Genomic DNA, 25,709 nt, shown 5'->3' with positions numbered 1-25,709 from the left:
GGACCAATGATAGACTCTATCTCAAGGAGAGAGGGCGGATGGCACCTGAGGAATGACACTACAGTTGATCTCTGTTCTCCACATGTGAGCTCAGAAATGTACACAAGCACCTTCACACACATCACACACATGTACGTGTGTGTGTATGTGTGTGTGTGTGTGTGTGTGTGTGTGTGAGAGAGAGAGAGAGAGAGAGAGAGAGAGAGAGAGAGAGAGAGAGAGAGAGAGAGAGAGAGAGAGAGAAAGGATCTTTCTTCCTCTGAGCTCTCTGAAAACTCTAAAACTCTTACTTACACTCTGGGTTCCATATCTCTCCAGATGACTATGGCAAAGTGGCCATGTTACCGTGGGGAGTCCAGTGTAGGGCCACGTAAAGAGAACTAGTCCAGCCCCAAATTTGCTGCTCAACATCAACTAGACCCTGCTGACAATGTCACCTTTGACTTCCTCCTGTGCCCTTGAAAAGGGAAGCGACAGTCCCAAGTCCAGACCAGATGGCCTCTCTGCTCCTGCTCTTCATGGCTGAGTAATCCCTGGAGCTCCTCCATGTTGTGTCAGCAAGAGCCGTGATTTCTGTCACCTGAACACCTACAAAGGCCATTGCTGCTTCAGTGAAAACCCGATCAGACCAGGAAACGCCCATGAAACTGGAGAAGCAGCTTTTCAGCTATGATCACAGCATGGTCCCGCTATATAGTGCAAGAAGGTAGCAGAATCCTGGGCATGCCATATTCTGGAGCACCTGCAGTGACAGAGAGCTGGACAGAGGTAGAGCCTGGCTCTGACAGGGGTCAGTGAGAAGTGAAGAAGTAGAAAGGATGTGCATGACGGCTACCCCTAAAAGATGAAGCTGCTGATGGGGCCAAGCCTGAGAGAGCAGCTCAGAGGCCCCCAGGAGCAGGTGGAACCCACCACATCATCAGGAATAAAGTCAAACTGAGCCCTGGGATGGGGAGGAATGGAGTGCCCTCATGACACTTCGGGGCACAGTGAAATGCAATAAGAACTCTTACAAGCTGAGCAGCGCAAAGTCTCCAGACAGGACAGGCAGGTTCTCTGTCTTCTAAGGACTTCACCCACTCCATCCTCCAGTCATGATTCTTTTCTAACTGAGGAAATATCCCACCATAGCCCAGCCTCTCCTTTGGCTGCTTCTCTACTCCTCCTAACTATAAATAGAAAATGTGTGTGTGTGTGTGTGTGTGTGTGTGTGTGTGTGTGTGTGTGTGCGTGTGTGTGTGTGCGCGCGCGTGGGTGTGGGTGTGTGTGCATGAGCATGTACAGGTGTTATGAGTGTCTGTGCACTTTCCTGGCTGACACCTGTATTAGGTCACTGTTACATCTCACCTGCCTGCCTCCATACCAATCTTAGCAGGCCTTGCTATCATATCAGTGAGGCTGACTGGTTCCAGACTTGGACTACTTCGGACTTTGAAACGGATTGCAAATGTAAAGATATGAGGAAACAGAGGCACAGAACAATTCCAAAATCCTACAGAACTAAACATGGAACTCCTCCCAGGACCCTGAGGTTGACAGAGAAAAGAAAAAGGAGCCGGCCTTGAGCACCGGAAAAGCAGCAAACCGAGGCCGCTCAGGGGCAAGCACCTTGCGATTTCTGGACTTGCCCATCCAGGTGGACACTTACCCACACTCAGGAGAAAGGGTTACTCGTCCATCAGCCACAAATGCACCTTAGAAGGTGACCAGTGGTGGAAGCAGACGCACATTTTGTGTGCAGCTGACGTAGTCACCTAAGAGCAGGCTCAGAGCAAAGTCCACACAGAGACAAAGACCGATGAGGAGGCTCCGTGTGCACTCTGTGTGCAGCCCTCAGCTTCCGTGGCCTATGCAAGCGCGCCTCTTTTTCCTCTCCTTTTTAGCAGAGATGTCAGAGTTTTGGTTTTAGGGCAACTGTGCTAAGGTAAAGAACTCTACATAAACTCTCAAAGGCCTCCCATTAGTGCCGTCTTTGAGAATCCAATCTGGCAAGGAGGCTGCATCCTTACAGCTTTGTCACCAACACGCACAGCTCTGTGTGCTTAAACTGCTCCACACAGGGCTGAAGGCATGCAAGGACAGCAGCGTGTGTGCATCTGCATGCTCTCTGTGGCTGCATTTATTTTCCTTGAGCGGGGCTAATGGGCCCATTGCTCTCTGCAAGAAGGCTGGTTTCTGCCAGCAGCCATATATCAGAAGTGTGTGCATGGCCCTCGCCTCTACCAGCATGGTGTACTTAAGGAACCTCCACCTGCAAGAGCTGGGCTGCTGATAAACATAGCTTTTGAAGTCGTGTTTGAGGACCCCAGTTCTATTATAATCCTGTGTGTGTGTGTGTGTGTGTGTGTGTGTGTGTGTGTGTGTCTGTGTCTGTGTCTGTGTGTGTCTGTATGTGTATCTGTGTGTCTGTGTGTGTATCTGTGTGTCTGTGTGATATTCAGCACATAATTTTGATTTTAAGCTCCTCAAGTGAACACATCTGGCTAACATAGATGTGTTTTAGGTTGGAAACATCTTGAAGACAAGGGTCATTATGTTTACTGCCTAGGAACTCCTCTTGCCTATGGCTTTTCCTCTCCTGGTTTTTGAAACGGTTTTTACTTTTCCTTATTTATTTTGTAAATTTGTGCATATGGGATAGTAGCCTTGCTGTGGATGTGTGTGATGCTCAGGAGACAATTTGCAGGATCTTTGCATTCCACACATGGGTTCTGGGAAATGAGCTGAGGTCATCACGCTTGGTGGCCAGTGCATTTACAGACCAGACCATCTTGCTAACCCATGTACACGACACTTCTAAGAGTAGATATCCAATAACCACTATGATCTCTCCCAAGCACTTCAGAAATCAGCAGATTTGCTTCAATCCAGTCTAGGAATCTCTCACAAAAATATGATAAAATTAGTCATCTGTTTCTCTGTATTTGTATTTAGTTGTTTATTTGTGGCACTGGGACCAATAACCTAGTGTTGAACTCAGTGTTATTTTCACAGCCTTCTGGGGATTTTAAAAAAATCTTTAATGTGGCTACTAACATTCTGCAAACTGGAGTCTACAGTTCACATTGGCCTTGTGTTAACATATATTGATGCACTGATGTGCTACCAAGCCTCATATGAATCCTAAGCAGTGGGCTTCTCTATTCTAGACATTAATATTATGCAGAGAGAGAGAGAGAGAGAGAGAGAGAGAGAGAGAGAGAGGGAGGGAGGGAGAGAGAGCAGCAGTTCAGGGCTTTTAATACTGTCTTTGTAAATAAAACTGTTACTTGACTCAGAGTAAAACAGTTTGAGGGGAGAAGATAATTTCATTTAAATTTTTATGTCAATACAGTCTATGTGTTTTATGTGAAGTGGATAATCACCAAGTAAAGCTTTGGCTTTATAAAATCAAGACTGATCATGACCCTGCAGTGGCAGTCTCCTCGCTGTAGCTGCTGGTCTTGGAACTAGCTGAGCATCAGTGTAAGTCTCCGCCCTGACAAATAACCCAAACAGAGGGAGGAGGCTGGAGGTTCCACATAATGTGCACATCTCACATGACAGTCACTCATTGCCACACAAGCTGTGAGACCCTATTCCCCAATGCTAAGTATATACACTCATAGGTGTGGCTAGGGACAATGACCTTGGGTGGTTAATGCATTCTATCTACTGAGACCAAGAAGAAATATGACACAGTTTCTCCTCTGGCCCACCTTACAGGAGGCGCCCCTCTGTGTGACATCTCTGGTTCTGCCACAGCAAGAACTAGACTGTCATGTCTTCAACTTGGGCAATAGCAGCCAAAGGACTTAACATTCCAAGAAATGTTTTTTTCTGTATATAAGTTGTCTCCCAAAGATCTCAATGATATGACATTTGTTCTTAGCCATGGTGGCTTCGGGAGCACCAGGCACAGTGTGTCTGATAGGGACACATTGATTTGTGGCTTCATAGGTTCTTATCCCAAGATTGAGCTCATTACCTTTAAATTGATTACATTTCCTAACAGGAAAATGAAAGGAAACTACTGGCACTCCAATACATGCAAGCAGTGAGTAAGAAAGAAAACAGAATAAATCAACCATTATTGAAAACCAAACCAAACCCAAACTCCTGCACACATTCCTCAGTGTGTCTTTGTAAGAGACTATACAGTCTCTGCACATATTTTAAATATTGTCTAGGAAGGGATTGGGCCAGAAGGAAGGTTTCTCTCACAGCACAAATGGTATGCAAAGTTTTGGGGATTTTAAAAAATCCGTTTGTCTAAATTCTCTGTAACTTTCCTAAAATGCAAGACATTGGACTATTACAAAAGTAAAAGGTACAAGTCTTTCATGAAATGAAGCTCTGAGTGCAAAATATAGATTTTATGCTGTTTCCTTCCCTGGTGTTCATTTGTTGAGATCATTTCCTGCAACTTACTCCCAGGGAAGTCACAAATACATGGATGGCCTCTCTGCAAACGATGAACTTAATTCTCCTCACTGTTTTTCAACTCAATCACCAGTTCTTACTTGGAGTATTATTTATCCATTCAAGGAAGGACAATACAATTATATAAGCCAGAGATTTTCTGTAGACATAATTACTAAATAAAAATAAACTAAAAAAAAAAATGTTCCAGGACTCAGGAGATGGCTTAGTTGGGAAAATGTTTTGTCTTGCAAGCATGAAGAACCCAAGTCTCAGCCCAAAAATCAATGTGAAAAAAATAGTCAGGCCCGTAACACATCTTTACAATTCCAGGGCTGGGGAAGTTGAGCCAAGAGAATCCCTATGGGTTCAATGGCCAGTCAGGCTAGCCGTTTTGGGGAGCTCCAGTCAGTAAGAGATTCTGCCTTTAAAAGAGGAACACGGTTTCTGAGGAGTAACATCTGCATCTGTCCTCTAGTCTCCGCCTGCACATGCACCCCTACCCAAATGCGCACACACACACACACACACACACACACACACACACACACACACCACAGTAAAATAAAATATGTTAACCTTGTGCCTACTCACTACAATATCCTCAATTCTTCAGAATTTAAATCGGGCAAGCTAAACCCTAGCGCTCCAGTAAGACTTGCCTAAGCATGCCATACTGGTGGTGTCTCGCTTTCACCGCTGCATGATCATAGCAATGCCACCCAGAGCTAAGCAGGGCAAGTGTCACCACTGCACAGACATTTGTGACATCCAGCACACCACAACGAGTTGCCGGTACCGTAGCACGGGCCTTCAGCTACACACAAGACTGAGCCTAACAGTCAGCGCTGCAGATTGCAGACTGACTGCTCCCAGCTTGTTACTTGTTCAGATCTAAGCCCAGCACCATGAGGAAAGCTAGCTCTTTCAGCAAGAACAGAATTCACTCTACAGGAAGTGAGTCTTTGCTTCCTATCTGTTTCCTCCCAGGAAGTTACAGTGTGACCCAGCTTAGTCACATTCTCCCCTCCTCTTTTCTATACAGTGCCACACCACAGTGAGGACCCAAACTCAGCTGGAGTCAGTCAGACAGGACTTCATTATCACTACCGTATTTATCAGACTATAAGACACACCTGACCATAAGACACACCCAGTTTTTAGAGCAATAAAACAAGAAAAACAGCAAGAACAACATTAGGTCCATAAGGTGCACCCTAATCCCCCCCACACACACTTTTTGGGGGAGGACGTGCATCTTATGGTCCAAAAAAATATGGCCACTCCTTCATTTATTTGCAGTTGTTTTCATCAGTCTCAATCTGCAGTCCTCCTTGAACCTGCCTCCCCTCATTAAAATGTTCAGCAAGGGATGAGGTTTAAAGAGACAGATATACCAGAGAGTTAGAGCACCTGTTGCTCTTGCAGAGGACCTGAGTTCGATTCCCAGCACCCACTGTGTCTCCACAACCTCCTCCAGTTTCAGGAAATCCAATGCCCTCTTCTGACCTCTGTGGGCACCACACGCAGGTGGCTACACATATATACATGTAGGCAAAACACTCATACATTAAAAGTTAAATAAATGTGTCTTTAAAAAAAATAGAAAAAATAATTCAACACCAGCTGGTGAATAAAGCCACCAAGCCTGAGTGCCTGACTTCAATTCCCAGGACTCACAGCATAGAAGGAAAACACTAACTTCCAGAAATTGTCCTTTGACATTCATACAGGAATTATGGCATATTCAGCCTACACACACACACACACACACACACACACACACACACACACACACACACACACACAAAATCAAGAAATATAAAGACAACAGCTATTTTACATACAACCACCTTCATTTACCCAGACTCAGTGGAGGGCTATGGGGCAAATGTCCCAGAATTCTTCATTCCCTGACCCTTGATCTAAGTTCTTTCCTGACTCTAAGAATTAGAAAATCAGCCTTGAAATTCACATCTGCCTTTTTCTCTAAGTAAATGAAGTGTCCATGTGGATCCTGCCTGCCCAGGAAGTGACTTCGTTACATGAGGAAGACTTGGAAGGTTGACTTCAAACGACAACAAAGGTCTTTGGTGACAGACAGTGTCCACTGCTCAGCTCTTTTTCAGCTAGTTCCTTTGTCCATTCACAGTTGTTGAATGAGAAGACATCAGCTCCCTTGTGGACAGAAGTCACAGCCAGACAGAATGATGCCTGACTGACGTCCAAAGTGAGATACTTCTGAAGTAGAGAAATAGTTTGTGTACAACAGTTGTGGGCAGAATTCTGGGACAGGAAGGGCAGCCCGGGTGCTCCCAGCACCAAGAGAACCAACCTAGAGGAAGTGGCCATCTGGAGGAGGACTCAGGTTTTCTCTAAGCTCTGAATGTTGATTGATGTGTGCTTCATTGACTGGGTATATGAACGAAACCCGAGGCTCTCTACTCTGGGTCAGTCACTGAGGAAGCATATATAGGAAGGTGCCTCACATCCAACAGGCTCACACAGCACACAGCTCACAGGCAGGCTCTCGGATCTACACTTGGGGTGGAGATTTGACAAGTAACATGAGGGTTCTGGGTCCTTCGGTGGCTCAGCGCTGTGGGCCAGACAAAGTCCAGAGGCATCATGGTGAAATCTTGGAATCTTCAGAACTTGGGCCCCACGTCAAACTTCCTTTACTGGGCAGGCACAGGCTCATGTCACTGCTTTTTCTGGAGCAATCCAGGCTGTCATGTCAGTCCCAACCAGAACAGTCTGCTCTGTCTCCTAGGTAAGGCTGAGACTAGGGATATAAACCCACAGAGTCCTAGTTTTGCCTTTTAGATCATCTCGGATTAAAAAAAAACTATAAAACCCTGTGTCTTTTCCTGTTGAGGTGTTACCCAGCCCTCAAATAGGAATTAAGGATTTCTGCGTGACTCCCTTTAGCTCCTCTTAGCTATATATTCCCAACTGTGCATCCCCCAACGTGTTGATTCATCCATCATCCTGTACTTTAGAGGTACCCTACCCATTCCCTCCTGCTCATTCTTCTAGACCACACTGCTGCCCTTTCTAAGCATTGTGCTGCCACTGGACCCGGCTCAGCACCCAGAGTCAATGGCTGCTTAGTTACTATCTGTGCACGGTGTGGTAAAAGGACCTAGCACAGCACTCAGAGATAATGGCGACTGCCTGTGCACCTTGTGCTCACTGGACCGAGCACAGCACCTAGAGGTGATGGCTGCTTGGTCATACCTGTGCACCATGTGGTCTTCTGGTGTGCTTCTTCCAATGAACCTTAAGGCTATGCTGTCATGGTGCTAGGCAACATGCAGACAGCAGGCGTATACAACCTCTCTCTGCAGAATCTCTGTGCAGAAAGGAGAGAAGCACAGAGTCCTGGGGTTACATCCATGCTACAGGTTGATGGCTCTCACCAGACCCTCAAGAGCAATCCGCAGGCCAGTCACTCATGACCCACTGGGAGTGATTCAGTTTAAATCCCGGAGCAAACAGAGCATCCGTGCATCTCAGTCCTTGCATCCCCTGCTGCTCTGTGCAGGTGGTGACCTGGAACCCTCTCCTACCCCCATGTGTCATCCTCCCACACTATTTGTGAGGCTGTTCACAAGTAAAGTGAGATGGAACAGTACCTGCTGCACACCCCCAAAGCATGCACTCTCTGTGAGTGGCTGCTGACTTCCAGAAGCCGGGGAGAAACTCCATCATTTTATCACGCCATCTTCCTTGTTTCAAAAGCATCTCATTATGTAACTGCTTGACTGTGAAAAGCTGTTATAAACCCCAATTGTACCCAGGACCTGGTTCAATAACCATGTGTCTGTCTGGGAGCCAAGGAAATCAAGAGTTACAGCAGTGCCCCAGCTACCCAGAGGCAAGCACACGCCTTCTTCAACTTATGCCACACAGGTGCTTTCTGGGTGCCTGTTGAACCCAGAGCCTCACACACGCTAAACAAGCACACCACCACAAGCTTCAGGCCAGACAATGACAAGGGTCTCTTCATCCTCCTATATCTCTGGATGCCTTTGTCTGTTATGTAGTTTCTTGGTAACATCATTTTTTTGTGTGTGTTCACCACTGAACATATTATACTTTTTTTTTTTTACTACATCTCACTGATAACTATCTGATTTAAAACAAAATTAAATAGAAGTGTGTTCTGAACCTGCGGTTCACCAACTACATGATTTCCACGGTGCAGTCAACGTTTCTGAGCATCGCCTTCTCCTGTCCACATTGCACTGTGGAGTCAGGTCTCTGCTCCACCTTGCTCTTCGCTCTGCAGAGGCAGCCTGGAGACACTAGGGAAGGCTGCCACTTCCTTCTCATACCTGTCTTGGCTGATTTCCTTTGGGGAAAGGGTTCTGCTATTAAATCAAAAGTCCAAATGTCACAGTGCCCGAGAACCATTCAAAATCAAATAGTCCACAATTTTATGGAACAATCCACCTCAAAATGGGCAAGAGCTCCCGTCAGATTCTGGGAATGAGAAGATTCACTCATGCCATGACATATCAGCTTGCATATTAAATATAGTGCTCATTAAATAAGTAGATCAGCATACATACTAAGTGCTCATTAAATAAGTAGACCCAAAGCTTGCCTGGTCAAATATGAACCCCATCTGTGCCTTTTCCCACAGCAACAGTGGGCCTAAAATGACCATTTCCTAAACATGGACTCAGACTGGATGTACCTAGTTCCCTCAGACACAGGAGGGGGAAGCGGGAGCAGCAGTTGAGGGTGTCCAGACCACAGCATGCTGTTTTCCAAGATCCCACCAAAGGCTGCTGGCAATGCAATGCCAAGTGCTCCATCCCCAAACCCTTGCCACAAGGAGCTGCAATGGATGACAGAAAGAAGGAGCTTCAGAGACACCAACACTTCGTGATGTTTTTAATAGTTAAACTCTCTTTCTGTCTTATTCTTTTATCATCCACTTAAGCCTCAAAGCTGAAGAGTGCAGGCTTGATTTTGTTTGGTAAAACCAGACCCAGAAATTCTGTCATGAGTGTTGCTAGGCATGTCTCTTGGAGGTATTTAAAGAAACAGGCATGCACACACACACACACACACACACACACACACACACACACACACACACAGAGAGAGAGAGAGAGAGAGAGAGAGAGAGAGAGAGAGAGAGAGATGCACACATGCACAAGCACACACACCAATGCATAGGCACATATGTATACATATACAAACACACTCATGCGCGCGTGTGCACACCCACACACACATACACACACACACACACACACACACACACACATTCCATAGTGTGTTAAGCTACCTTGCTCTCTCTAGGTAAACTGGCATTTAGTTTTTAACCCAGCACTCTTCTCAGCTCTATGAAAACAGCAACTTGGCAGGGCACAGTGGCTTGGGGATCTGAGCGAAGATTGACAGCCCTGGATACATAGTAGGACTATCTCTAAAGGTGGGGGTGAGGGGAGATAAAAGAGATCTAGAAACATCTAGCTCCAGTGTCCATTTTATCCATGGAGACACATCGCAGTGAGACAATCCCACTTCTATAACTACTTGAGTCCAGGTCTGGTTTCCTGCTCAGGAGAAACCCAGATACTGCTCTCTCAGGTGGACCATCCACAGAACCTGATCCCTCCCCTACTTCTAGAATCATACTTGCCATCTGTATACACCATGTACTGAGGTGCTGAGGACCCACCCAGGCCACCAATTCTGTGCTCCCACCCACACCGTGCCCACACACCTGGGCACCTCCTTCCTCTAAAGAGGCTGCTTTGCAGCCTTTCGAGTCCAAGTGCACCTGGGAATCCTGCCCTCCTGGCCTTGAGCTATTTTCCGCCCAGCTCTTCATTTGCTGCCTTCGGCTCCTCTCTGCCTGGGGTCCTTATTTATCCAAATACAACTCTGCCTCTTATCCAGCATCTGCCTAACCATGGCAAAGCACTGGGCAGGTCATTACCAACAACATGATCATCTCTGTGCAGGGACCAGCCTGGGGACGCGCAAGTCAGTGTCCTCTCTGAGATGTCACTGGACAAAGACTGCAATAGCTGCAGATAGCCCACAGGGGAGAAATGGTGTCTTTTCCAAATAAGTAAAAGGAGATTTCCTCATAATTTTAAGATCACCATTTAAAGCATGAGTATTTTAGATTTCTAAAATAGAACAAAAGGCACACGTGGGCGGGTCATGGTTCAAAACAGGATTGGGAAGTTCAGCCAAGCCCTCAGGAGAACAGGTGACCAAGACAACCAAAAAAGGTCCCAGAGCACTTGGAACGCATGTGCCTATTTGTGGTTTTTATTCTTCAATCATTAGTAGATTTATACCTACATTTCACTTCCCTACCTCTGCATGCACATGAGCACACACACAGCATGTTCCGGAAGCCCCTGTTCTAGAGAAATAGCCCCGCCCCTGGGGATGGTGCTCAGCCTCCATGAGAGCTCAGATGGAGGATGGCAGCTTTGTTTAAGTTCTGGCAGAGGAAGTTAAATCTCTTTAAAAATTGATCAGAGACTAGTAAGGGAATAAGATACAGCTTGTCACTGGGAATTAGCAGACGTCACTGCATGGGTGAATGTGCCTGCTATCGCCACTGCTGGAGTACAGAGTGGGCCCTGTGGCATTCCTACCATCGCATCTGCCAAGGGACACTGCTCTTGTGGAGAGTGAGGTGACTGGCTTGCTGCAAGCTGCAGTTTGGCTCCCCCAACAGCACCAGAAGCTGCTGTGTGGCACTTGCTTGAGCGAGGCCAGCTCCACAGGGGCTCAGAGTCACAGGTGCTGTGGCATGCACAGCCTGGCTAGAATTGAAAGAGCCAAGGTTTTCTTTGCTGAGTCCTGGGCTGAGTCTACCACTAAAGGTCATGAACAATTACCTTACCTTTAATTCCAGCTGCTATGGCCCCCTAAAACCTGAACCTTTAGTCACCCTACTATTCCGTACCCAGTGCTGCCATTAAAATTCTCTCAGAGAGGAATGCGTTGCACTCCCTCATGCCTTCTTTTTTGCCCTTTTCTGTGCTGTCTTCAGGGAGCTCTCCAGACTACTTCCTATGTCTCCCCATTTCAAGGTGCTTAGGCACTCAGAGTCAGCAAGGTCTTGAGGACATTAGCCACAAGCAGAGCGCAGCTTGCCCCACAGTCACGTGTCACCCTGCGCACAATCATAGGGAGCCAGACCACTCTGTCACAGTAAAGCATGGCTCTCACACAGCCTCCACTCAATGTCACAGCATCTCCCAGCGAGGATGGAGAGTGACACGCAGGCCTCTGCAGGCAAAAATGGAAGAAATCCCTTCTCCCCACAAGCAGCACTTTCTGGCTCGACACTGGACCTCTCATCAATGAGACCAGTAGACAGGAGTCCTCTCTGTCTACCGAGGCAGATGAGGAAGTGTCACACACAGGTACAGCTCACTCCTCTAAGGACAGCGCCACACTTCCTGTGTGCAGAAAAAGGGAGAGCGCTCATGACAGGAAGTCACCAGCATCTGAGTACGCCCACATGTCACTTGGGGTAGACCTTCTGAAGAATACTGAAAAGCTCTCGTTAACTCTCAAGGTCCCCAGGGTGCTCTGCGTAGCCAAGTCACCCCACCACCAACAGTGTTGGAATGCTGGGTGGAATTGAGACTTCAGAATGCCAGTATAATATAGTAAAACATATTTACTGTACCAGAGCATTTTCCAGCAAGTATGCTGTCAACGGGATGAGCTCTGGAACCACCTGGGAGATACACTCCCGGGGAATGGATAGTCTTGAATAGGTTGCTTGAGGAGGGAAGATCTACCCACTGTGAGTGGTACCATTCCCTGCACAAGGATCCTGGGATGTATGAAAATAAGAAAGTGAGCTGAGTGCAAGCCTTGATCTCTCTTGTCTTGACTGTGGATGCTTCAAACTCTGGCTGCCTCAACTTCCTACCATGATGGACTGGACCCTGGAACTCTGGCCCAAAATAAAGTCTTTCTTCCTCAAGCTGCTTTTGTCAGACTATTTTTTATCACCACGGCAGGAAAAGTTAGATAGCTTGTTTCCGTTACTTGAACTTGGTCTAGAACAGCAGTCAATCTGGAGACAGAGGTCTCCTACCATCCTCCTGCTACCTACGCTTTCATGTAGTATACCAAATGACTCTTCTGAGTGGACTTTCTCAACACACCACCTGATGTGGGCCCATAAGATTTATAATTATCCAGACCAGATATGTCAGTCAGCTGCCTGCTTCTGCCCCATGCAGTGATGGGGTATAACATCTCCCTATGAGGACAGCACGTGGTAGCCAGCCTCCTTCCTCCTCACAGCACACAGAGGCTGCCCATTGTCCCTTGCAGCACAGCTCCAGTGCTGTGCTCTCTAATGTAACTTGCATCCAATGACATCCACATTGTCCTCTGAAAGCCCCCCAGTGCCAGCACCTCCCTCCAGAAGTTTACAGGCTCCACAGAGGTTACCTGGCTCTTCCCAGTGTCATATCCACAGAGCCACAGATGCCTTGGAATCTACTCAGGGTGGAACTTACTTTCTGTGAATGTGGTCATGACATCATTGACACCAAAGGCACTTTTGGATCCTGAATGATTCCTTGTCCTACCGTGACCTTACGGTAGTATGTGGGATTGTCTCTTCTTAATACTGTATGTTGTTTTACTTGGTTTCCTTCCATCTCTCCTTGTACCCAATACCACATGAAATGCAGACACCTCAAATTGCCTTTCCATGTAAGATGATTACACACAAATCTGAATTCTTAGCATGGTCAAGCCCAGATTATCTTAGCATAGAATCTTGATACACTTAAGAAGTGACAAGATTGTGTCCCAAGCACACCTGGCAGGAAGGTCAGGCACACATCCTACACATGATCACTCAAGCCCCTGTTCAGAGCCTGAGACCCATGCCTCTGACAGTGGCTCCAGCCACTGTGCTTGCTCTAAGATCCTGCCATCAAATTCCAAACATTCCCCCATTGAGGCATTATTTCAAATGTGCAGGCAAATGATTTAGCTCACCAATCAGTGCTAGGTTTGGAGGTCCACACTGTAGTAGGCTAATGGACCCTCTGGCGCAGTCTAGGATTAATAGTGGTCACAAAACAGAAGCAACAGAAAGTAAGGGGCACATCCCATGACCACTGAACATATAGCCCCAGATCGGCCGGCACACAGTGCATACAGATTTCCAAAGGGGGACTTTGGGGCAGTCTTTTCGTGGAACACAACTCACACACTGGAAGATTCTGTCATCAGAGGGTATGGGATGTGCCCTGCTGAGACTTTCATAACTGTTATTTTGTGACACATGTGATGCATGTTCATGTGCATGTGTACTGAGCATGTCTGTGTTTTTTTAATACACACCTGTGTATATACATACAGGCACACACACACACACACACACACACACACACACACACATACACACACACACACACACACACACACACACACACACACACACATACATTATCCACATCACTAAAATGTTATCCCTGCTCAGTAGCTGGGCAAATGTTTTATGGCTCATTGGAAAAACCCAGAATGAATCCTTCTGTCTTCTCTTATTGAGCAGCATTACTGATTACTGCTTTCCAATTTTAAATCATTTGAAATGGGGATAGCATATGTTAAAATAAATCTGTTCTTTTAAAAATTTAAGTGGAAATATCATTTTAATTTGGTTCTCCAGGGCAGGATTTAGTTCCCATGAGCACTCAGTATATTTGAACCCAAGTACCCTCATTCTTTCTGCTTCCCATTTTGGTCTCTACATGGAAAGAGAGCGGAGAGGATATGGATTCGGGCGTCATCAGAACATGTCCCTCCATCCCATCTGAGTGGCCTCCAAGGTGCTTGAGTAAACGCATCCTACACACATTAACAAACATGCTATTTCCAAACACTCCTGGGCAGACTGTACTGTATCTAAAAACAGATTTAAGGCTGGGGAGCTCTTGCCATGCAAACCTGAAGGCCTGGATTTGGATGCTAGATTCATGTTAAAGCCAAGCAAAATCATGCAAGCACATGGCCATCCATCCCAGCACACCTAGCCAGCAGTGAACAAGAGACTCTGATCTCAAACAAGATGGTGCCTTCACCTCTACACATACTGTGACATGTGCATTCCCCCTCACAGACACCATGTTTGTATCACCCACACACACCATGGGATGTACACTCCAAACATACATACCACGCCATGCATATTGCACCCCTCACTGTGCAACACACACACACACACCAAACCATAAGCATTCAGCATCTCTAAGGAAAAAGAACAATTGTGTCCTGAAAGTCCTCTCTCCCATTTATTCCAGTGCATCCTCACTGAGTCCTTTAAAACTAAAGCCCCAAACAACTCTTAGTGTATATCCATCTGTTTCCAGAAAACTGGGGGAGTCAATATTCATACTTGGGAAAATAATTAGTTTTATACTTTTCCCACATTTAAAAAATCAATTTGTGCTGATTCTCAGCATTGAAAAGTTATCTCTTTCCCCTGCCCTTCACCACATGACTGGTACCCAAATGTCAGGGCAGGTGGAAGAGGCTTATTGATAAGCCAAGAGCTGCCCGTGGCTTACTGAGAAGATATGGATTCTCCATGTGACAGCCCGCACACTTTCTAAGCAAGCTGGAAGCTGACCCTAAGACCTCACATTATTGCCTTTTGGTGTTAAGGTATGAGGTAAGCAGTCCCCAAGATTCTGATGATTCCAAGAAGGCCAGGTGTTTGTAAGGACAGCCAAATGAGCCTCACAGAAAACCAACAGCTAAATCGCAACCAGGACATGGTCTCAGGACAACTAAAGCAGGTTTCTCCCACAGCTCCTGTGATTCCCCATTAGCCTGCTCCACCAGCAAGAAGACACAGAGAGAAAACGAACAACTGAGTCCTACAGTTTTCACCATGAACCATTTGGGGTTTGTTGGGTTTTGTTTGCTTGTTTCGTCTTGGGGGTAGTTTTGAGAAAGTTCTTACGTTGTAGTCAAGTCTTTGGCTTACAGTGATACCCCTGCCTCAGTCTCCCAAATGCTAGGATCACAGCTGTGAGCCAACACACCCTGCTACATGGAGCCTAAAGAAAATAGTATACTAGGAAGCAGTAAGATACATTTCATCCTATTTGCCTTTTGTGTTGGGCCAGTTAAGATTATTGTCAACACACTTTAAAACAGCATGCATGGGCATGTTGCATGTGGGAGTGTGTGTGTGTGTGTGTGTGTGTGTGTGTGTGTGTGTGTGTGTGTGTGTGTGTGTGTGTTTGTGAATACTTATATAATTTTAAAATGTGAGACTTTGTTCTCCACCCAGTTTGCTTTCCTCTCACCACTCCTAGACCACTTTTTACGGTCTCCGTAGGGTCAGCTCTGGGACATTCTTAGAGTTAGGGACGGGCTACTAGAAAAAGGAAGAAAAGACCTACTGATTGCAATACAAGGAAAAGTGGCCTCGGGGATCGAAGCTGCCCTTGTATCCCAGCTGACACCAGTGTCCACAAAATAGCCTGAATCAAGAATGGGGGGGTGGTGGTGAGCCCTTCCCAGGCCCTAAAGGTCTAAACACCAACAGCTTGTACATCATGTCATCATGTGTAACACACATCCTACCCAACCACTGACATTCCAACGCATGCTAAGACCCGGTAAAATAAGAGAAAATCACACAGAGCTCAGGAAAGTTCTTTTTGCATAAGTAGGCTAGACCCAGGGCACCTGATCCCTCCTTAGAACAGTGAACAGCAGTAAGCAGTCTCAAACTTATGATCTCTGCCCCAAAAAGCCCAGCAAGCATTGCTGCCATTCCTAGCAAGGGAAGAGACAATAATAAGAGGAGGCTCAGCTATGAGATGCTAATTTGGGGTAGAAATATTTCTTTATGGAGCAGACGTTGCAGGGGAGGTTTACGAGGAGGTGGGCTTGCATCACCTGCTCTGGACCTGTGCAGCTCAGCCAAGCATTAACGCTTGCCCAAATGCTCACATTGAATAAGACTTTTAGATTTCTAGAGTTACAAAATCTTCTTCCTAGGAGTAACAAAACCATATCTCTACATAAGACAATCTCTTGGCTTGGCTTTTTTTGTTTGTTTGTTTTGTTTTGTTTTTTAAGCAGAAAAATGAGTTGGGGGATATGACCCCTAAAGACAGCTAAACACAGATTCAAAGCTGTCTCCAAATAGTTGATGAGGCAGTGTTTTATTTAAATACACTGTCCCCAAAGACACTCTTTAGGAGTTCTAGAAGGGCTTCTTTCCTTTCTTTCTTTCTTGGCTTTAATGCTGGCAAAAGTGACCTAAGGACAACCTAGACCCATGAGGAAACTGCATTCGCTGCTGTCAACTAGCAGTCAGCTCTAGCTGCTGCGCCGAACCAGGCAGTCTTTCCAGAGTCAGCTTTGGAGACCTTCTGAGGTGAAGGGAGCTCCAGGGACAAACAGCCCTTCAGAGCATCCAGGAAGAGAGCAGTGCTGTCCACAGCAGGCAGGCATCCATTCCCCAGGCATGCCAGCCAGCAAGGAAGGCTTTGGGGCAGGGACTCCAAGCAGGCCTAAAGTGTCCTCTGTCCTGCGAGATCTGCCACTCTCAGCCAGGCTCACCTGTCTCCTGGCACATCCTCAGTATTTTAGTCTTCCCCCCCCCCCCCCCCGCCTCCTCCTCCCTCCCTCCCTCCCACCTCAGGAACTCAGCCTGTCCCTGCCTCTACAGACACTCTGGGGAAGAGGGCAGGGGCAGAAGGCATGGGAAGGAAGGTCCTTTACCAGGCGTGCCTGCTTCGGACCTGTCTTAGAATACAGCAAAGACCCTTCACAAGGTCTCAATCAGCCTGATCTGTGTATGTTTGCCATGTCCTTGCTCCTCCAATTACAAGTAGTTGGGGATATTCACAACTAACACAGGTTAAATGAGGCAGCCCCAAAGAGAGAGGCCTTTGTCCAAAGCTGCTTGGGCAAGTCCACCTTGCTCCTCAGTTATTGATAAAGCCAGGGTAGCCTTTAAAATAGAGGGGGGTGGGGCAGGGTGTACTAACCCACACACCAGCCTAGGGGTTAGAGCTACAAACAACCTATAGACCAGATCTCTCTCTCTCTCTCTCTCTCTCTCTCTCTCTCTCTCTCTCTCTCTCTCTCTCTCTCTCTCTCTCTCTCTCTCTCTCTCTCTCTCTCACACACACACACACACACACACAGAGGCACACACGCACACCCCCAGCATCCTTACCTGATCCTGCTGCTGTACAGATTTTCCCGAGGCACTGGGCTCCTTGGCGGTGGTCATGGTCTGTCTAGGCACTCGTTACCCAAGAGACAGGAGGGGTCTGGCTGTGACTTTGGAGGCACCAGACTCGGAATGGTAGGGTGAGGAGGAGGGAGATTCTAGTCCGTACTTCCGAAATCACCAGGTTTTTTTGGGGGGGTGGGGTGGGGGAGGGAGCTGGGGAGAGCAGCCTAGTTTGCTCTTTAAATGCAAAGAGCAGAGACGGGGCTCTGGGCAGAAGAAGACGCTGCTGCTCGGTGGGGCTTCTCCAATTAGCCACAGCCTCTGCAATCGCCACAGAAACAATAACTGCTTAGCAACCGGCAACTGGCGGCTGGGTGCAGGCAGGGGCCCGAGTGATGCGCGCTGCTTCCCCACCACCTCCTGGCCGCGGCCGCGCAAAGGCGCATGCTCCGGCTGTGCTCAGCCTGGCTGGGGCTGGGGCGGGGGCCGCGGAGGGGCTGCTGCCCGTGGACGCTACACCGCGCGCCCAAGCACCAGCAGCCTTGTCACTGTATCCATCACGAACCCTCATGAATTAAGACTACCGCGCGCCCCCGTGGCTTAGCCAGTTGCCTGCAGCGGTACTGATCCTATGGCTCCCACCTGAGCAGGGGGGTCAAGAGGGATCCACAGTCTCCATCCCTATCCCTGACTACAAAACGTGGGCGATTAGGGGTTATTGGAGAGGCAGGCTTCCACTCTGTCTGCCTTGCAGGTTCTACAGTGACAGGCGTGCTGGTTAGTGTGCTCTTGGTCTTTCTCGACAAGCCAGAAAACTTCTGTTTTGCCTTTAGAGTGGATAGATTTATATCAACCAAAAATCAACCAAAGCCAATAAGAAGAGTTCAACTTGTGTGGTGCCCTTAGAGGCCATAGGCTCCCTACTGTATCTGACCCCCAAGAGAAAGCCAGGCAGTATACAGTGCCCTGAGGAATGGCTGAGGCCTGGGCCTCCAGGTTGGACCCACGGTGGGGTGGGGGGAGGGTTGCGGGGGGGCTACTGCAGACACCACTGGGAGAATACAGAACGTTGCACTGACGCTCTTAGGGAAAGAGGGTTAACCAAGGGAGTTCAGGTGGAGATGGCTCCTGACCCAGCAGAGGAGCCTCAGAGTAGGTAGCACCAGAGGCCTGCCCCTCCCCCTCAGCTATGGCTCTTGCTCCGGGAGCCTCTCACCTGCTCCAGGTCCCAGATTCCCCTTCCACTCTCACAGCCACTTGCTGGAAAGAGCCTGATAATGTCACTAAGGGCCACTAATTATTTTAGTAATTGTGTCCTGGGGTCTGGTAGCATTGATCTGATTTTGTATAGTTAGGTGTCCACTTAGCAAGAGTTTCAGAGACAATGTCCTGGAATCCAGCCCCTTCTGGAAGTCCGGAGCCCAGTCATTTTACAAGAACAACAATTGGTCATTGACAGGCAAATTCCAATTCTGGCAGAGGCCTGCCTGCTCTCTGCTCTGGGCACTTGATTGGTACTGATTCCAGTAACGTTTACATGATAGCTGATAGCTTGCTTACACTGTTTGGCCAAGAGGACAAGAGAAAAGACCACGCGGAGCTTGCCACTCAGGAGTCTGCATCAGTTTGTCTGCATTGAGCTAGCTGCCCCTCCAGTGCAGGCCAGGACTAAGACAAAGTATACACGCCCGTGTTATTCACCATCACAACCCTGTTGACTAAGGGGCTTAGATTCTAAGTGACTATCAATGTTGCCAAAAGGCAGGTGCGAGACCGTGCCTCTATGGTAGACTCTAGGAAGGGGCTTTGTACAACTACAGGCTTCTGTGAGTGTGGAAGGTGCCTGCCACACTCTGGATGCATGCCTGGCCCTGGAAGCTGCTGTGGCTTATCCTTAGGGTACGGTAACAAGGCAGACAGAGCCTTGGGAAGGAGGACCATGCTGTGGATCCAATGCCCAGTGTTGGCCTGCACCCTAGAAACACCTTAGCCCCCTTAGGAGCTAAGTCAATCAACAAAGATCACCAGCCCCTACCTCAACCCGCAGCCTCAACCCCCTTGTCACCTTGAGTTTCTTCTTTAACCTAAGCTGACTGGCGCGAGTGAAGTTCTGAGTCACCATCTGTGCCGCCGTATCAAGAAGGAGCCATGGCTCCCCCCGAGGCTGCTACCCACAAACAAGAGCAGCAGCAGAGCTGAGAGCTAGCCACTGTTCCCCAGAGACCCCAGTCCAATGGGAAGTGGTCCCCAGGGATGCCGAGCAGTGCACCATGGGCATACAGGAAAAACTCAAGCTCTTTCCCACTTTACTGCTCACTAAGGAGCTCAAAGTAGCAGGGTACATCTAAATTGAATATGGCCATCACAAACAATTCGCTGACATTTGTGAGATGGCAGAAAACATTCTGAAGGGATTTTCTTATTGCTGGCCAGGCCTCGCCCCCAGGATATTCACCACCTCCGCCACCACCACTGCCCCCATTCCATCAGCTTTGCCCTCAGGTGTCATCATGTGGGTGCTGGAGTGGGTGTGAGTGGAGGTCCAGCCAGCTTGTTCTACTCGGAACTCCGTGGGATTCTCTGGTGCTGGGGTCCCCAGCTACCAGCTTCTCTGTACACTTGACCTTGACAGTTTTGTGGGCGAAAAGAGCAAGGGGTTCAGCCTCATGAGACAGTGCAGGTGAAGCTATGCAAATTCAGGGTAAATCTTATATCCTTAGGATTTCGCTAAAATATCCTCAGGGAAACCAGTGGTGGTTGACTGCTGGAGGAAAGGACAGAAGGGCTTGCTAATGAACAAACATAATGACTCAGTTTTGCAAGATGAATACATTCCGAGATCTGTGGTACAGCACTGAGCCTGGAGTCCACAGTGCCGCTCGCGCCATACAGTTAAAAACCTATTAGTGGGGTAGATCCCACGAGTGTTCTCGTTAGAGAAAGATGAAAAGGTGGGTGTCTTTGGTTGCTATTTTACAGTTAATCACAACCCTTTTTGTAGGTGAAATACTGTATTTAAGTTCATCTTCTGGAGTTCGGGTCTTTGCAGATGAAACCTCTGGCCAGGTCAAAACTAAGTCACCTCCTGAGTAATTTGCAGGTACTTTCTTCAAGTCCTCCTTCAGAAATGTTAACAGCTAGCAAAGAGAGCACGTGTGCCCTGCAAGGCAGCAAGGCTGTGCAGACCAGTGATGAGACTTATCCTGACCTTGGTGGCAAATGTCAGAACTGGCACTCACGCCCCTTTTGTCGACCTTCTCTCCCATACACACCTGCTGGGCCTTTAGAAAAGCATTTCCCAAGTGCAGGGAATGGTTTTCAAAGGGGCCAGAAAACATACATAGCAAACACTAACACTGTGCTGTGCCCTTTCTGCAGGCTCGCTGGCTTGCAGGTGCAGAGCCAGAGACCTCTTTTTCCCCATCACAGTTTTACCAGGGCCCTGAAGCCAGCCTTGCTAAATGGGTGTGGGGCCTCTTGGTACTCTCTCCTCCAGATGCGTGAGTGGGCCTTGGCACAGACACATCCAATGCTTGTTCATACTCTTGTAGATCTGGATCCTTCTGCTGACGCAACATCTCACCTTTTTCATTCCTGTATAGCTACCCCAAGGAGCCAAGCAGGCACAAGAGCTCAGCAGGAGCCAAGCCTCACTTGAGCATGTATCTTACTCAAAGAGCAAAACCTCCATTAGGAGGGGCACTGGAGGCAGGGTTTGGGTGTCTTAGTGGCGAGTTGCAAAGATTTTGAACACGTAGCATTTACCACCTCCCAGAGAAACTTCTTTTTAATGAATGATTTCCTAAAGATGTAAATGACTGTGAGGCAGCACGTAAGACTGATAGAAGCAGTCATCCAGAGTTCAAAGAAACCAGTAGCAACACATATTCTCCTCAGACACTGGAAACACTAGCAAGAGGGATGGAGGCATGGCCAAGCCTCCACTTGCGCCTTGTCACTGCTGACATCCTGTCTGGAGAAGCTGGCCTCTGACAGCAGAGCTGTGCCCTGCACATCTGGAGGTTTGGTCTAAGTTTGACCTTGAGAATTCCTTCCTTAAGAGTCCTGGGAATCCTGGACAGATTGTGCTTGGGTAAGGAACCATGGATGGACCAGACAGAAATAGAGCCTGAGGCTTGGAGACCTGGGCAGGCAAGAATCACAAGGGAGGGACATAGCAAACAGCAGCAAGTAGACCCAGGCTACCAAGGCAGGAGGCTGCTGATAAGCCTAGCCTGGGCAAGAGGAGATGTGCTTGTGTAGGAGCAACCAGGAAGCTCAAAGCCCTTTCTCCAAGCTGGTGGAACACACGTCTGCTGACTCTACCATCCGTCTCCAAGCTTGAGAAGTCTAGAAGCAGATGCTGAGGCACAGAGGGTCTCACTGATGAGACACTGATGGCCAGAGCAAGGATGAATCCCAGGCCATTGGCCTCACTTCACCCTCAATGGGAGGAACAGAGTCTTGGGCTTTTCTGCCTCATGTGCTGCACCCCTCACACCCCGTTTTTGAGTTTCCACTAGTCCCAGCATATACACCTTGGCCCTGCCTATTGTCCAGTGTGGATACTTGGAGGCCCATGCCAGCTTCTCTGTACACTTGACCTTGACAGTTTCAAGAAGCCAGGCCAGCCTCTTGTTCTCCTGTGCAAGCTTTGGCCACCATTTGCTGGACTAACAGATGCAACTGCCTATTCTTAAGAGCCTGGCTGGGAAGCCTCTTGAGCCAGAAGTGGAAACAGTGGGGAGTAAGGGGCAGCACCAGGTGATTTGGGCTTGCCTCATTTTCAAGTTGTCTATTTTAAGAACAATAAGAAGAGTGTCCTTGGCACCCACGGTCTTGCAGACTCATGTTGTGAATTAGAAATACCCTTGGCTTCCTTTGAAGCAGGATCAGCGCCTCTCTTGGGACCAAGAAGAAAGAAACAGAAAGAAGGAGGAAGGCAGGGGCAGGTGGCCCTGGCTTAGGCCATTGATGCTCATGTGCTCTGAGCTCCATTTCTCCAAATCTTGGCTTCCTTTCATCTAAGTGAGGGAGGAGAAAGTCAAAAGAAACCAGAAACCTCCCAGTGGCCTGCACCTCACTACCACTTGCCCTGTCTTATTAAACTTCAGAGCAACCCTAAGAAGGCGCTGTTTGAATCCTGTTTACAGATAAGATAGAACACAGAGGGGATGGGCGGTCAGTCAGCCAGGGCTTTAAGAGCCCATCTCTATTCTGTAGCTTCATACTCTATGTTCCCCAAATCACCCCCAGCTAGAAGCTCTACCCACGAGTCCAAGGTTGGCCGGGGATATCCTAAACCCCTCCGTTCTGCAATGGGACTTTAAAGTCAACTCACACTATGACCACGCCCAGTCTTTGGATGGAGCTCCCTGAGAATAATAGTGTGATTCTTGCAAACCTCATTCCAAAACCCTCAGGGCTCAGCCGCAAGGCCATTCATTTTCTCCTGACTTTCCTGGCTGTCCCTAAATGAGCTCATACTTCTTAGCACATTCATATAGCCAGGGCCTGCTGGCCCCCAGGCAGGGCCTCTCACATGATGGTTGTCCCAGGCAGGGTGCCTCATGCTGTTGGGTGACCTTGGCGACGGCAGTGCGGCAGATGCCTTGCTTAGGATTTTTAATGCCTCTGACTAAAATTTCTGGGGCTGTTCAGTCAGCTCTGGTTTGGTGCCAGCTGTGGAACAAGGCCTCACACTGTTTGGGGGACACATGTCAGGGCTGGCTCAGCTGTCACTGCTGCCATGCTGGGCTCACTGGCATGTCAGGAAGATGTCCTAACATTCATGTCCGTCTGTCCATCTCTGTGAGCCCTGGGGTAGAAAAGAGTCTTTGTCCCCAAAGGGGAAGGGTTTCCCCAAACTTTTATGAGAGATGTTTTATACTTTTAGCATAAAATGACTTAAGAGGCAGATAGTGCCTGAGAAGGAGCAGTCAACACAACCCTGGCTGCCCCACTTTGCCAAGCCACATCTGATTTGGCTTTGGAGACTGGTGTGAACGGAAGTGTAAATGATGCTCAAATGAGCTACTTAAAGCCAGAAGCCCATGGAAGCAACAGGGATCTAAGGCACGGAAGCATTCAACCGGGGAGCCCAAGAATCAGGCCATCCCTCCAAGGGTTCCTACCAGGGCAATGTACAAAGGCTGAGCTCTTATCACCCCCATACTGCTCTGCTCAGATGTCCTGCCCACCCTTACTCCCTCCTTTCTGAATTTTCCCATCATGCTTTGTGTGTGTGTGTGTGTGTGTGTGTGTGTGTGTGTGTGTTTCCTGCAGCATCACTGCTCAGCTGCCTGGATTCTAGCCTCATTTTGAATTCCTCTGCACAGGGCCAGGTAGGGAAAGGGCTGTACACCCATGAAAGGCACTGGTGTTGAAGCCCTAGTAAGTTCTTATTGGTGAATCCCAGTCCTCCCCCCTGCTGGGGAAGGTTCTCAAGGGGCCACTGGGCAGTCTGTAAATAACTGAGAGAAAGCAGAAGGAGGCAGCACTGGCTTACTTGCCTGTGGAGAAGGGAAAAGAGCAGAAGGGAAAGCAAAGGCTCAAATAACCCACCCAGAGGGCTAGCCCATGTGCACCCCATGGGAGGAGCTGGCGGAATAGTTTTGTAGTAGCTGGGGGATCCAGCCCCACGTCAGCATTCAGCACAGCTGTCCCACTTTGATCTCCCTCAGTCCAGTTATAGACCATTAGAACCCAGAGTTCCACAGTTTACAGTGCCGGGGAGCCTCCCACCCCACCCGGAAGCTGCCCCAATTCCTAAAGGAGAAAGTATGAAAGGAAGGGTGGTCACGAGAGAGAAGGAAACGCCTTGCACGTGGCACATCAAAGAAGTAACCCATGCGGAAGATATTTCTATCATGCCGTCCAGCCGGCCTGTAAGTCAGATATGAGATGGCTTTCTTTATAAAGCCCTCTTTCACCGAAAGCCATGACAAGTAGAAGGTCTCACAAATTAGAGCTCAGCCTTTCCAATTAAACAGACTTCGTGGGCTGGGGAGGTGCCGGGTGGTTAAGCGCTTGCTGTGTAAGCACTAGGACTGGAGTTTAGATCCCATCACTCACCAGGCAGGGACTCTGGCCAATCTGCCATTCCAGTCTTAGAAGGCAGAGAAAGGAGGTCCCCTGGTTAAGGAGAGCAAATATAGTGATGAGCTCTGGCTTTGACTGAGAGACCTTGCCTCAGGGAATAAGGTAAAATATGGGTGGCAGATGATTCCTAGCATCAACCTCAGGCTTTGACATGCACACACAGGCGTGTGCCTGCATACACTCTTGCACGTGCACACACACACACACACACACACACACACACACACTCCCACATACATGTGCCCCAACTATGTCCACAGAGTAATAGATAGAGTAAAGAATGTTAGTCAGCTTTCGGTTACAATAGCAAAAATCTTGAGAAAATGAGCTCATAAAGAATAAAAGTTTTCCTGGGCTCACAGCTTTAGTTTATGACCATTTGGCCCATTGCTCTGAGCCTAAGGCAGAAGATGGGAGCCTGCGTCATCAAAACTAACTGTTCGCTTCATGGCTAGAGATGCCAGGCAGAGAGGTGGTATGAACGCCCCATGGCCTGCAAGGACACGTGCCCAGTGGCCTGAGATCTCTTGCTGAATGCCCTTATGAAGGTTCTACCATCTTCCAGTAACCTCACCTGCTACCAAGCCTTAGGTACATGGGCCTTTGGGCGGAAGTCTAGATCCAAACTATAGCAGGGTGTTAGCATCTCCACCAGCCCAGCCCTTCCCCCCCACCCCCCGCAGCAAAACTAAAGATAGCTATTTAGTAGGGACACAGCACAAGCAAGGAGAAACAGGTGACACGCAGGATAGTTGGCAGGTGTCAGACTGTGAAACTGACTTCTGCTCCTACCGGCTGTGGCAATTAGAGTGAAGAGAATGGAACAGGGCATCTTGTGGCCCTGGCTGTTGGTGAAGGTCTGATCACGTAAACAGGTATGTGGCACTGGAGATCTGTGCTGCATTCTACACAAGCCAGAGGGACAGTGTCTGGCCAAGCCCTATGGTCCCGCCTTGCCCAAAGCCTCACTCCTCTT

At 48.3% G+C, this 25,709-nt stretch overlaps 1 protein-coding gene across 4 annotated transcripts in view; it reads right to left on the bottom strand.

The window, feature by feature from the left end:
• DPP6 (dipeptidyl peptidase like 6) overlaps positions 1-25,709 on the bottom strand; it is an 830,087-nt gene that overhangs the window by 402,591 nt on the left and 401,787 nt on the right. The window contains exon 1 of one of the 4 annotated variants that reach the window (XM_084787790.1): positions 17,633-18,046. The exons of the other annotated variants lie outside the window; for them this stretch is intronic. Within the exon in view, the coding sequence (XP_084643916.1) occupies positions 17,633-17,689 (57 nt within the window). The 5' untranslated portion in view covers positions 17,690-18,046. Of the gene's footprint in view, positions 1-17,632; positions 18,047-25,709 lie in introns of those variants that run through there. 4 annotated transcript variants of the gene reach the window in all.

This window comes from Acomys minous, assembly GCF_964271855.1.
Source record: "Acomys minous genome assembly, chromosome: 6".
Classification (NCBI taxonomy): domain Eukaryota; kingdom Metazoa; phylum Chordata; class Mammalia; order Rodentia; family Muridae; genus Acomys; species Acomys minous.
This window is presented reverse-complemented; position numbering and strand designations above follow the sequence as displayed.